This window comes from Corvus brachyrhynchos, unplaced genomic scaffold, assembly GCF_000691975.1.
Source record: "Corvus brachyrhynchos isolate BGI_N302 unplaced genomic scaffold, ASM69197v1 scaffold83, whole genome shotgun sequence".
Classification (NCBI taxonomy): domain Eukaryota; kingdom Metazoa; phylum Chordata; class Aves; order Passeriformes; family Corvidae; genus Corvus; species Corvus brachyrhynchos.
In genome coordinates this window covers 4481784-4495567 of record NW_008238464.1, presented here as the reverse complement: position 1 = coordinate 4495567, position 13784 = coordinate 4481784, and the positions used below count along the sequence as shown (strand labels likewise).

Below are 13784 nucleotides of genomic sequence, written 5' to 3'. Positions count from 1 at the left end.
CCAATCTCTCTTTCCATACACCTTTTATTAAACCTTTTTCTTTTGCAGGACATCTGTTCAAAAACCCACACCAAGAACAGAGTAGAAATGTCCTCAAGGTTTCTTATGTAGTTGTTCACTAAAGGGAACAAGACCAGAAACCTGTAAGAAAAGCCTACATGCAGTGCTGGTTGTGAAGCAAAACCAGTAACATTCAGAAAATCATGGATTCCCATGAAAATGGCATCCTGCTGCTGGATCACACGCTTCAGTCACTCATGGCACGCTGCTGCCTGGGGAGTTGTGCTGCTGCCAGGAAAATGACTTGCAAAGGGATGGAAAAAATGTAGAAGTTTTATTTTGAGTACACAAACAACTGACTTCTCAATTATTTTGGCTTCCTTTAGATAAGGTTTCTGTTTGGCATGACAGAGACAAGCCAGCAGGCATAGATCATCTTTGCTGCAGAAGGGGAAACCCATGGAGTTACACTCAGAGGCAGCTCTGGGGGTGGTGCTGGCAAACACCCACTCCAACCAAATGGATATGGGAATTCCTTTCCACCCCCCAGCACATGGGAAGAATAATATTACAGAAAATTACAGTTTAAAAGATGCATGCTGGAGGTCTCTTGCTTAGTAAGACTTATTCAAAATGTATAAAAATTACCCTCCCTGCAAAAGAAATAATGTAAAAGGAAACTATTTTAAACTTCATTATAATGAAGATGAAATTTTAATCACAGGCATGGAAGTTGGCTTTTGCCTTAAGAATAGTAATAATTACCAGATTTCATTCAATATGAGCAAACAGAAGACAGCAATTTGAAATGGCCAAATTACCGTTTTTACTTGCAGTATCACTCAGCTAAGACAAAAAAGGGGAATGAGAAGATGAATCATTTAAAATACTCAATAGGTGGCCTATACACTATATTTCCATAATTAAAACTAGGCCATTGTTGCTGAGTATTCATTAGACTTCACTCAAGAAAGAGATTTAAGAAGACACAAGTAGTATATATCAAACAGAAAAATGACAAAACCAGACATCCATCAATAAAAGAATGACAAGACTCAAAGTTTCTTCAAGTAATTTAAGGAAAGTTAAAAGTCACAGAAAATTCCCTAATGTCCGGACTAAAAGAAGATTCAGTAGAATAGAGCAAGCCCTTAAAAAGGCAAAGACAAAGTGAACCGTGTAGAAAAGGCTATTGTTTTGTAAAAAGGCATAGGATGATTCAAAAATATCTCTTCAGAAATTTCTGGGGGTCATTTGAGATTTTGGGTGAGCTGTTTTTCAGTTCACAAGGAACTGCTTTAATGAACATATGCTAAACAAGCATTAATCAGCATTTTAATAAGCACCCAACACATTTAGGAGAGCTGTCTCTGAACACATTTTATTTGATATTCTTTTCAAAAAAATACTGAAACAAAATAGAAATTCAAGAAGAGTTAAGACACTGCTAAAAATGGGCTGATATTTTAAAACATCAAGCTGCCTATTCTAGGTACCCACATGTCCATTAACCTTCCAGCAACCCCAAGCCAAAAAACAATAAAGCTGATAGGACTCTATTAATAAAATATTCAAGGGGTGAGATATAATTAATGACAGTCAACAGTTCTGGGAAAATTAGTTTTTAGTATCAAACAGGCATGACTTCATTCTCTGATGAGATTATAAGTTTTCCAGATAAAGGCAACTTCAAAAAGGTAGTAAACTTTCGTGGTGTACTTTGGCTTTTGTGTACAAGACATCAACATAGTGGGATAAAATTTCATTAGAACACAGACTGCCAAAGATGAACAACTATTCAGATGATGCATCTTCAACAGCAAACGAGGGGAACTACTAATTAAATAGTTATAGCTTCTATGGGCCTGCCACAATTTGAACTATGGCTGTCACTTTTCATATTTATTGAATATAAAAGTATAAATCAAGCACCGGTAATTACTGTGGATAAGCACAAGAGTGGCAGATAGCTACAGGTAATCACATAGACAACACATGACATCACTTGCATGACAAAAATGCTTTCAGATGAATTTATTTTTTAACACAAGGAAATGTAATCTATTAAAGAAGAGGCAGGGAAAAGTGCATCTCCATGGGAACAACCATTTGCTTGAGCGACACAAGTATGAAAGGCGGGTCCAGGTACGTCACTGGAAGTAGCTATGAGTCTGCTGTTTCTCTCCTGAGACTTCACAAGACTCATAATTAATTATTAACAGACTACTAAGTGACACTGTTGGATTTTTTTTTTTTTTAGTTCAGTACCTGATATTTCAAGATCAAGGCTGGAAACAGATTTGGTTTAAGGACTAATACTCATGACCATCATTCCCAACTGTGCTGGTTTAGGAGGTATTTTAATGAGAATTTTCTTGTGATCCTTGGAGAGGCAGGAGTGATGATGCATTAGACATATTTGTATAGAGAGAACTTAAGAACTTGCTTCACTGGGTGAAGCAAAACTTTCAAAAGCTGTTTCACTAGATGAAGCATCAGTCTTGTAATTTGCAAGCCTTTGTTTAAAAAGAAGGAGTGCATTTTTGAAGGCCTCTCAGAACAATGGCTCCTCTAAGGAAGGACACATACTCTGCTTGTTCTGAATGGGAAATTACTGTACAGCAAGACAGGAAAGGCTTAAAGACTATAGTTTAGTTGAGGACTCTGATTCAAGCAAGGTAAAAAAAATAGTACAAATACGTGGTGCACAGCACACACGTTTCATTACGGTAAGGAGTTCACAGCACCTAAACTATTAAAAAAGAACACTCTTAAGCAGCAACTCTTTTGGGTGGATTTAAAGAATATTCTGAATCAATTTGTGAGTTAGGTATGTGTTGGGGTCTCCCCCCCTGCCATGGAGCCCTGGGAGAGGGCCCTGGGGGGGAGGCACGGTGTTTCCCTGCCCCTGGTCAGCCTCATTCCTCATTGATTGTTTTGTGTTCCCTTGTGCGGGCAAGGACCCTCGGGTCCCGTGACTGGGGGCAGTTCCTGAGCAGAGCCCCGGCCATGCGGCTGGAGAAATAAACATCTCTGAAACATCTATCAAGAATCCGTCCATACATATTTCCTTTCCACGGGACTCCTGGTTTGATATATGCGTGTTACAGTAATCCCCACTGTTAACAGGTATGCCTTAGGCAGTTTCTCACTGTCACAGGATGTATGAGCTTAAAAGAGCATGAGAGGTGCTTTACACTCTGGATGCTCACACCAGGTAAGTGTGGTCACAGCACACGAAAAGCCAGACTCCATCATAAGGCACTTTCAGCCTTGGCTGAACAAACACACCAAGAAAACCATTGGAAAGGGAACAGGGAATGAGTAAATTATCGTAACAGTGCTTCAGAACTTAAAAACCCATGTAGGTATGTGCAAAGGGCTGAGGCTTGGAAGATGTGACACTAGGGATGGCTCAGCCATGAAACCACCAAGCTTTTTTTCTCATGCCTTTTCATTGTTCACCATCAGAGTGAAGGGAAGCACCCTGCACCATGCAGCTTAAGGTTAAGACTGAAAAGATAAACACATACATATGCCAGGACACACCTCTATTCCTTCACTTAAATAGATTTCTGTTGGACATAAAAATGTGTTTACATGAAGCAGATATTGCCCACATTTTACACAAACACTTGAAATATTACTACAACAGAACTGCAATCCTTTCCTAAGGTACCTTTCAGACAAAATACATACATTAAATTTATGTTTTAAACAACATAAATCTATATAAAAGGAGCTTAAAGTCACAACTTGGACTTTGATTTGAACCACACAAATAATTAAAAAGGCATAACCACATTTCCTGGCACTGTAATCAGTATATTCGAAGAGTATCTGTAGAAAGGACTATGGTACTAAATATTACCATGGTAAATTTTATGATAACCTTGTTTGCCTGCTACGTAGTCCTCAATTTCCATGTACTTTATGACAACTTAGCAGTGGAAGACATGGTAATGAAACAGTGACTAAGAAACCAAACTTGTTAGAAACAATACTGGCACAAGATAATCCTACATAAGCTATTGCTGTGTTATTTTTAAGTGAACCTTTTAGCTTTCTATTAAGTCCAATCCCAAATCCTAATTTTTCTGTTGAAGAGTCATTTTGTACAGCAGTCCACAACAGAAGTTTTCCCTATGTAAGACTTCATAAAACAGAAGCAAAAGAAAACCCCTCAAAACACTTCTAATGTGCTTGTTTCTGTTTTATTAATAACATCCTAAAACACCACTAGTAGGTTTTCCTGGCATAAAACAACAACTTATCACTATGTTTATAAACTTCTCTAGCCATATGCAAAGCCCTTTTTAATCAGTCCTTAAAAATCAAAGAGGAAAAAAAACCATTTCACTTGACTTTCAAATAGATTTCTTTAAAATACACATAAAAATTTTCAAAGCTAGATTATTTTATATGTATGACAGACTGTTGTGAAGACTTTATGTGCAAGTATAAAATAGAATACATATTCAAGGACCTGGAAGTTGACAGAACATGCTGGACCACAGAAACTTAACCTCTGGCTCTGTACACAGCCACACTGTAAAAGCCTATTCATACAGTGATTTAGCTTTGGCTATGAGAGCTATGCTGAACAATCCAGTTTACATCCTTCATCTTTCAAGTGAGAGGAGTTGGCATGAAAGGAGAGGATTCAGCAGTTGATATGTGTGTGAAAATAACAGTTCTTCAGCCACTGAAAATACACAACCTCTGACAAACTGGAACAATAGTAACATCTTTTTCTGCTGGACGTGATGGAAGAAAACATGTTACAGATTTTTACATGTGATTCTCCACCCACACCCTCTCTCTCTCCCTCCCTCAATCATCCACCCACCATGTCACCTCAAACTAAGCATAAAGACAATCCAAACATGCATGTTAAAAAAAAATTGTATCTACATTACATTCCCAACCTGAAACTCATCAAGTCAACTAAATGTACTCCAAAATACAGAAGGACTTACCCAATGTGTCTTTTAGATTTTTAACCAGAGAACCTTTCTTCAAGCTGTTTTTTCGCTCCACATAATTTGATGGCACATATCCTGTTTTGTTGGCCGCGTTTCTTACCCTCCACCACGTCTTAGAATCATCTAATAGCCAAAGACGCTCATTTTTCTTGATGTCAAGTTCTTGGTCTTGCTGTGCAGTGTAATCCCACTTTGCAATAACAATAACTTCTTCTGTCATCTTTCATGGAGTCCTTCTGCAACAAAATATTAAAACATTATCCTCAGTAAATTATGTCATATAATTCTTACTCATTTTTTTCTTTGAATTCTTCTAAAATAAGCAAGAAAAAGGCTAGGGAAAAATTAGAATGCCATACAGGGAAAACCCTCTTTTAAAAATAAGGGAAGTCATATCGACCTTTCTTGCTTTTTTGCCACTAAAATATGGCAATACCTTGATAGTAAATGCTGGTCAAAATGTATTACATACACTTCCTCAGAATATATATAAAATATTATCTGGATATATAGTAACAAAAGCTAATTTATAAAATCCATTTAGGTTTTGCATATAGCATTATAAAAGTATCTCACATGTGGCATTCCAAGTTCTGATCCAAGTAAAAAAATAAAATAGCAGCATTTCAAAAATATTTTTTCCTTCTGCACTAGTTTCGCATCCTCACACTAATGTCACATATAAGTCTTCTGCATTTAAACGAAGTTATCCATCTTTTTTTAGTAGAAAATTAAGAAATAATTCAAGAAGTAATGCAACCCAGCAAGGAAATCTGCCATCAATAAGAGGGTACTGTCTTTAGCAAGTCTTTGTTCACCGTTTTGTGCAGGCAGCACAAAACTGCATTTAAGAGTCTTCACTCCTCCTTTGTTCCCAGGAAGATCCCAGCTCAGCACAGTCCTGCACCAGGCATTAGTCAGGGGGGTGGAAAAGAGCACCCACTGGATTTCATTTCTTCCCTACCTGAAACATATCCAGAGTTCCATTAAGACTGAATGAGCTGTGTTTTTCTCACTCACCTGTAAGAACAATGATCTTTCTCAAAGCTATTTGTCAGCTGCACCAAGACAGCTGCATGCCTCCACATTTTCCTACGCGTCCCAGCAATTACCAGGAACAATGTGAGGGAGCACAATAGTGTGCAAGGATAAGTCCAACGCTAGTACCAATGACATTCAAATATATTATAATGCCAACCAAAGCACATTGATTTTACCTTCTAAATTCTGAGAAGTCACCTTAAGTGTTCTAATTGCTGCCATGAGGGTTGGGAGAGGGAAGTGGAGGAGGACAGAGAGGGTAGGAGGTAAGAACATATTTGAAAATCAATGTAGCAGATTTTGGGGTTTTTTTTAATAAAAGGTGTCAATTTTATTTAAACTACAGATTAGTAGAAAGAGGTGCAAAAGTACTTCAATCTATTCATGTCCAGTGATCTTTGTAACATTTGACTTTGTTGCCTAGGTCTTGGAAGTTCACAACCCTACCTTCTCTGAGACCTAATAGTTTATGTGACAGAAAGGTAATTAAAAAACCAAACCTCATTCAGAAATTCTGTTCAGCATGTAAGTTACATCACCTACATTCCAAAAGGGTTCCTTCTGCAGTCTGTAAATACACACACACACACTTCCCCCTTTAGCTACAGTACAAACTGTGAAAACTGCATGCCAGACAACCCAGCTTACCTACTCCAGGAAAAATAAGTGCTTTCCTTATTTAATCTATAATCATGAAACACAATAGTGGACCCTATTATAAATTAATAGCCTCCTCTTATCTTGAATTTTGTTTCCAGGAGAACAGCATATAGGCTGGAGCTATGGTTGCTACGCAAGGACCAGCAGTACTAAATATTAAATGAGTATTACCCCTCATGGCCAAGGAAGGACATGATTTTTGAAAACCTGAAGCTGAGTTGAACAGGTTTAAGCTCTCATTTTCCACTCAAAAACTAGAAAGAACATACAACAATTAGAACATTATTCAAATGTGCATTTGCATGGTTGAGGTCCCCAAGACGAACTTAAAAAGGAGCTATGATGCTTTGAAAACTGAAAAGCACAATCCTTACAATTCAAACAGGCTGTGACTTATGCAGTGGAACTGATAGTTTTACAAGAAATAAGTCAGTAACCATTCAACCATTTTTTCCCCCTAAAATAATAATCCCATCTGACAATGACAGAGAAGAGCCTGAGCTTTGGACCTCAGTCTCCAATAAACTGCCCTGCTTTCTGACTGACATAAAATGGACAGAGAGCCTACAGGTCGATAAGCTGATGTAGCCACAGGGGACTGCAATCAAACATGTTCTGGAGGCTGGTGTTGTCAATATAATCTATCTCTCCAAATTAGGTTGGTTTATTTTATCTCAGCAATTGTAAAATGGTCAATTCTTACTATTCCTGGGGACATGGAGAATATGAAGAAATAGGACATCATCAATGCAGTTGGCTGACGTGGCCACTACATAGGCTTCCCTTCTAAAAAAGGTTATTTTCACAATACAGGCCAGTTAAAATGACAAATATTACAGGATATTAATAATAAAAAAAGCCCACATTAGGAATAATATTTGAGGAGTGACTGGTGGAAAACTATTAAACTCTTCCCATACCTCTGAAGAAAAAAAAGAATTTGAATTGATCCCTATTGTAAAAGTCATCAAGTCTTTACCCACGGTGTTGGGCAAGGACAGAAGCACAGGAAGAGAATATTTACCAGGGCCAACAACATCAACTGTAATCCTCTGAAACTCACCCGGACAGGGTGCTCAAACCTACTTGATTTCTTAAATTCTCATTAGTGTAGACATGTAAAACTGTCACTATGCCTGAGAAATGATGTCATTTCACAAGCAGACCACCCCTTGCAATTTTGGCAGAAATATTCAGGTATAGAGAAGCCAAGTTTCTGGAGTACCATGCTCACACAGCCCCTTTCAGTAAAGCAGTCCAGGTTTTACTAAATGTTTAGTGGCAGAAGCTTTCCTTCCCAAGTGGGGCACAATTTAGAGTCAAAATGCATAATGTAATTGCAGCTCAACATTTGTCCATTTAAAGCTGTACACATGTGTGTAGAACTTAGTTGTGTTGGGTTTTTATTTTTTTAGTTTTAGGTTTGTTCTTTTTTTTGGGGGGGGGGTGAATTTTATTTTGTGTTTTGGGGTTGTTTGCTTGTTTTGTTTAATTTTGTTTGTTTGTTTTTAATGTGGGGAAATACATTAAAGTTCTTAAAATTATTTTCTTATGATTACATCATTAGACTGGCTCCATCAAGGACAATATGGCTCTTCCTGTGACATCTGCAGAGCTAAGATTTCCTAGTATGTGAATTAGGACACATTTGTATCCCAGAAGGGGGGCTGTAGAAGTAATAGTTTTGAAATGCTTCCACAACACAGCCATGTGCTAAATAAAAGATTATAAGCCGACAACATAACTAGATCTGGGGGAAAATGAAAGGAAAACACAATGACACAGCCTCCCAAAGCATCTGAGAGTACCATAAAAACTTGACGTGGACTGAAAGCATGAAATTTCTTTAGTGTACTGCTTACAGACTGCAAAACAAAACATACCACAGTTCCCAAAGATTTTAATGGCAACATGAGATTCCTTCACATCAAGAAAATGAAAATCCATTACTGCTAAGAGTGCACAACTTCCTTGAAAGTTCCTTCTCAAAAAGCTCAGAAGTCCTAGCACTGAAATACTGAGTTGTCTTCTCCTACCTGACAGAACAACATTCCACACTTTAAAAAGCACCAGTGAAAAGCTTTGAAATACTTCTGCAAGGAACTGTAAGTGCATGAAATGCGAATCTTACCTCCATACAATATTGTTTCACATGACCCTGGTATTTACCTTACCGTATCAAGGAGTATTTGCTTTACTTTTATGGCAATCCAACTTCCAACCTTAAAAACCAAAACCACCACATTAAATGAGAGCAAACAGAATTCCACTACCCAGACCTTCAAAAGGTAATTCTTGTATCACCTACGTGACCAATACACAACTCCAACTCCTTTTAATACAGCAATTCCTTCATTGCTATCAGTCCTAAAAAACTAATTTATTTTACCAACACTGTATTTGCTGAAATGTTAAAACTAATATAGTTTAGACTGAGCTCACGTATTTTCAACCACTTTGTTTCTTCCCTCCAGTTTAGGTTTTGTTAGGAAAGGAGTCCTGTCTTCAATGGAAGCTGCCCTACTGAAGAAGCACACACGAACATTTTTCTACCCAAAATTGCCCTTAGGAGAAAGGGCAAAAACTGAAAAATTGCCCAGCCAAGAAGGCAATGAACAAAAACTCAGCCAAAGTCAAGTCAGTTAAGGCTGTACTGAAAGTCTGCTCAGACAGGTGAGGAACATTAACTAACCATATGGCAGAATAAAGGCAGACATTGGTGGAATATCTAGTACTGTATCTTCTGTACAACTTTATGAGAAGAAAGCCCAGGAAAGAAAAGGTTATGTTCAATAAACTATCAACAACCCAACAACTTAGCAATGACAGGAAAAAAAAACCAAACAGACAAATGAACACCTATGCCGTTTTGAAGCCATGCTTAAAACTGAACCATGCAAGTAATATTTGAGATTATGGAAACTTAAACATAGAGGAATGTAAGAGAATTGCTCCAACAAGCTTGCAAATCTACTAGTGATTCTTTATGTGAAAGATTTACTTGGTGTCATTTTAAATATCAAAATACATAGAATTGTTACACAGATCTCAGTCTCTTTTTACCAGGCTGGGATTTCAATCCTCACTCCCTCCCCTTCCCCATATAGGACTAATATATTTCTCCCACAATGACAAATAGGAAAAGACCCTTATCAGCATTCCACCTGAAATGGAACCTTCTCCTATAGACACACAAGTTAACACTATGACTAATTTCATGTCCTGGTCCAGTGGGTAGAAAAGCCACATTTTTTTCTTGCCCTCAAGAAGAAGGCTCACAGGTATGTCAGGGTTAGTTAGGACAGTGCAAACAGAAGCTATGTTTGAGCTTTAAAGATGCAGTGAGAAAGGAAGCAGTTGCTCTCCTTATAATTTGTTTTGCAAAAAGGAACACGACTGAAAAATTACTGACAGTAATGCTTGAAATTTAATCCCTCACCAAGGGAACAAGCAAAAATTCTAATAATAGGCAGTGCCAATTGATATAATAGACTGTTCTGGAATTGGATGTCTTCCTAAGACACACTGAAAGAAAGGGACAGAATTCATACAGAGGCTTTTACATGACACTGATGTACACAAAACACCTAATTGCTATACAATATTAAATAAGGTATAATTACTATATGATATTTAGTTAATTACATGGGAAGAATGGAAAACAAACTAATGACATATCATGGTTTTCTCTAAGATTTGAAGGCTGAACAACCTCTCCTCCTGTCCCCAAACCCTGAAAAATCAAAATGGGTTTTGAACTGCGCAGCATTTGTTACTGACAGGCCAGCTATCTGGTGCCCACCCGGTTAATGTTTCATAAGCTACAGGAAACAGCCAGTATTTGGTCCTCTAAGGCAATATAGTTGCAGAAAATAAATTTTAAAAAGCCTGTGTTCATCAAGACTTGTTTCATAGTACCTGGATGTGCTTACTGTATTCTGCAATTAATAACTTCTATTAGATCACTTCATCTGAAGTATGCTCTAGGTCTGAAGCGTTCTTGTTTATGATGATGCAATCTCTGGTTAGCTTGCCTACAGTTTCAGGAAATTTTGAAGTTTTGTTTTCACCTACAGTTTTTTTCTTTGTTGCATGTGTGGGTGTGTGGTTAGTTTTCTTGTATCAGCCTAGATGAATAGTTTTGATATATAGAAAAGTCTCAAAAAAACACATCTTTACATTTGAAATTTTTTCATTCAGTTCTTGAGAATCAGTAAACACCAACGCAAAGACAGTACTCAGAAGGCATTTAAAAGAACCAGTAATGTGAATTCAAATAAACACTTGTGAAAAAGAATACACCTTTTGGACATACTTTTAGCTATTTCCAGTGGAACTTGTTTGAAGAAACAGAAAAATATCATCTCGTTCATTCAAAGGCCAAAGTTAACCTAAACCAAGGAAGACCTATTTCTAATGATTCTCAAAATGTCAGAATGCAGAGGTTTAAAAAGAATAAACAAACTGACCCAAATTACAGCTTATCACAGTCCTTTGTTATAACCAGTAAAACCCTTTCCATGCTTTGTTACTTGGGCTATTTGCTGGTGCTTGGACAAATAAAGATGGATCACATAAAGGCCACTTTGTCTAACTGCTTTTGCAGTTTAACACTTTAGTACTTCATATAATATGTGTCAATCCACCCCAAGAGACACATTTCTTCAGAAAGAGGTCACTGCATCAAAAACTACTCTAAGACTACTGTACTCTCTCTCTTTTAAAGGAAGTTAACTAAACAGCTGTAGTGAACAAGCATTCATCACCCAGCTATGTAGTTCTGAGGTGTCAAACCGATACCTGAGCAAAAAAGCCCCCCCATGCCCAGGCAGTCTAAAATAGTTGACTGTTTTAGCACAAGCTTGACAATTAATTTGGGGGATTTCACTATTAGGTCTCATTAGGATGCATTGATTATAGAACTGAAAGTGATAGCTGAGTAAGTGCAAGTAATTATTATCTAATTTACTTTGATGTGCAAACTGGAGACACAGTCACAATCAATAGATGCTGCTGTCTGTACTTTAGGGGTCAGTTTTCCAAAGGTGAAAGCAAAGATAAGTGGAAGCTGTAAAAAATGAATATGAACAAAGATGTAAATAAATTAATCCACTGCAAAGGAGGAATGTTTAGAATTACATTTCCAACCTACTCTCACAATTCAGCATCTACAAAAGAAGAATTGGTTAAAAAAAGAACCTGTTAAAAAAGTGAGATAAAAAGCTCTAGAGGTTTCTTGTGTCCCCTCTCCCTGGTCCTTTCCTTGAAAAGGAAAAACTGATAGCAACAAGCTGAAGTCCAGAAAGGAAAACTGAAAGTATTGAAAGAAGTAAAATTCAGCTCATCAAGAACTATTAAAAAGGTATTAAAACTGCATTGGAGTAATTTAAGTATTAGTAAAAGAATAAGTAGAGAATTAGATAGAATATTAAGTGGACTGTACCTGATGCAGGAAAAAAGCTTAATACTTATTTCTACACTGTGGGATTATATTACAGAGACAACCATTTTCTTCTGTGTCATTAACTAGAATATAAAAGTAATAAGAAAAATTTAAACAATGTTCAAATGCACCCCAAGATATCAGAAACATCCACAAAGCTATCACAGTTTTAACTATCCACTAAATTTTTTTTTCCACTTCTTTTGAGATCCTGGTTTAGGTCTACCCAATCTGCCGAAGCTGAACAGATGTACCAATTAGTGAGGGGACAGCCCCAATGACAGGACAATGCAGGAGTGACTCAAAGGCATGCTCAGCAGGTGCCGTGAGGCCGAGATGGCACTCCTGTTGCTGGATGTCCTGTTTTCTGGCAGCAGCAGGACATTTGTTCTTAAGCACAAAAAGCCCTTGGTTTCCTTTCAAGTCACTTACGGGGGAAAAAAAATTAAAATACAACCAGAAAAGCATAGTTATAGATGAAAGGGTGAGAGCAATCCAGGCCAGTGCAACAGTTAATGGCACCAGAGGCGCTACAGCCTGTGCACCCAGGAAGGACAGCCCTGCCACGGTCCCCTTCTACAGGCACCGAAAGGATGGGACTTTTAGGAGCTCTTAAAAACAACACACACCCCATACAAACTGAAATATGTTTGTTTGTTTGTTTGTTTTAATCCCTTAAGGTTGTCATCCCATATTTATGGAAGTATTTGAGTTAGGTTTTTCTTACAAGCCCACTGCCTTGTCTGATGGTGACCGTACTAAGCTTAGTTAAAGACCTGTTGAAGTGTTCTCTCTGTAATTTCTATTACTATCACTATCTATCTTCTAAGCATAGGTAAGTTATAAGGCTTGTAGTTAGTACTGTGAAACTGTAACGTGAGCTGCTACAATACCAGGCGCTATATCGCAAAATAAAAGGGAAGGATCACTCTCAATTAACCAGTAATTTAGAGCTGTACCAACTAACTTGACCTTGCTATCTACAGACCCTGTCCCCTGGGTGTCCCCTGCCACTGTTCATGGGCACAGTGGTGAGGGCTGGGGTTTGTTTCTGCAGTCAAATGCCTTTGACAGCTGCTAGGCAAGGTTGGCCTTTCTCCGCCCCACAACATATCTGATATCCCAATCTCTAATACAGCTGCAGCTACGTGCCAGCACCTTGTATCTCACATTGCAGAACAACAGCAAACAGGAAACCTCAAGACTAGTTTAGTGGTAACGAATTTCTGCATAGTTCCAATAGAGCACAGAACTTAAGCATGTGTTTTTGACTTGTACGTGGCTTAGAAGTCTTTTTCAAAGACACACAAAGAAATAAAGAAGAATACATGTTAAAACACCCAGAAATACATCCTTCCTGCTAAGGAGTCAGTACAGCATTCTACCATTCAACAAAAATGAAATCTTTGTGTGTTTATGTAAGAATGCATAAAAAGATGTTTGTAAAAAATTTCCCATCCAAAGTTTTCATGAAGTCTATCACACAAATGAGTCTGCTCAGTTGAAATAAGCAAGCAGGAACTGCTTCAAATGATCTCTTAAAATGTAAACTCAACATTTAAGGAAAAGGAATAGTTATAATCAAAAAGGCTACATCTCCTCAGCAAGACCCACTTATGTTTTACTTGCAGTCCAGATTCTTAGTGATGTCAATA

At 37.7% G+C, this 13784-nt stretch overlaps 1 protein-coding gene across 1 annotated transcript in view; it reads right to left on the bottom strand.

Annotated features, from left to right (window-relative positions):
- The window catches only part of NCK2 (NCK adaptor protein 2), an 84656-nt gene that overhangs the window by 26619 nt on the left and 44253 nt on the right, over nt 1–13784 (bottom strand). Inside the window, exon 3 of the mRNA XM_008635834.2 lies at nt 4980–5221. Coding sequence (XP_008634056.1) covers nt 4980–5205 — 226 coding nt within the window. The 5' untranslated portion in view covers nt 5206–5221. The remainder of the gene's footprint in view (nt 1–4979; nt 5222–13784) is intronic.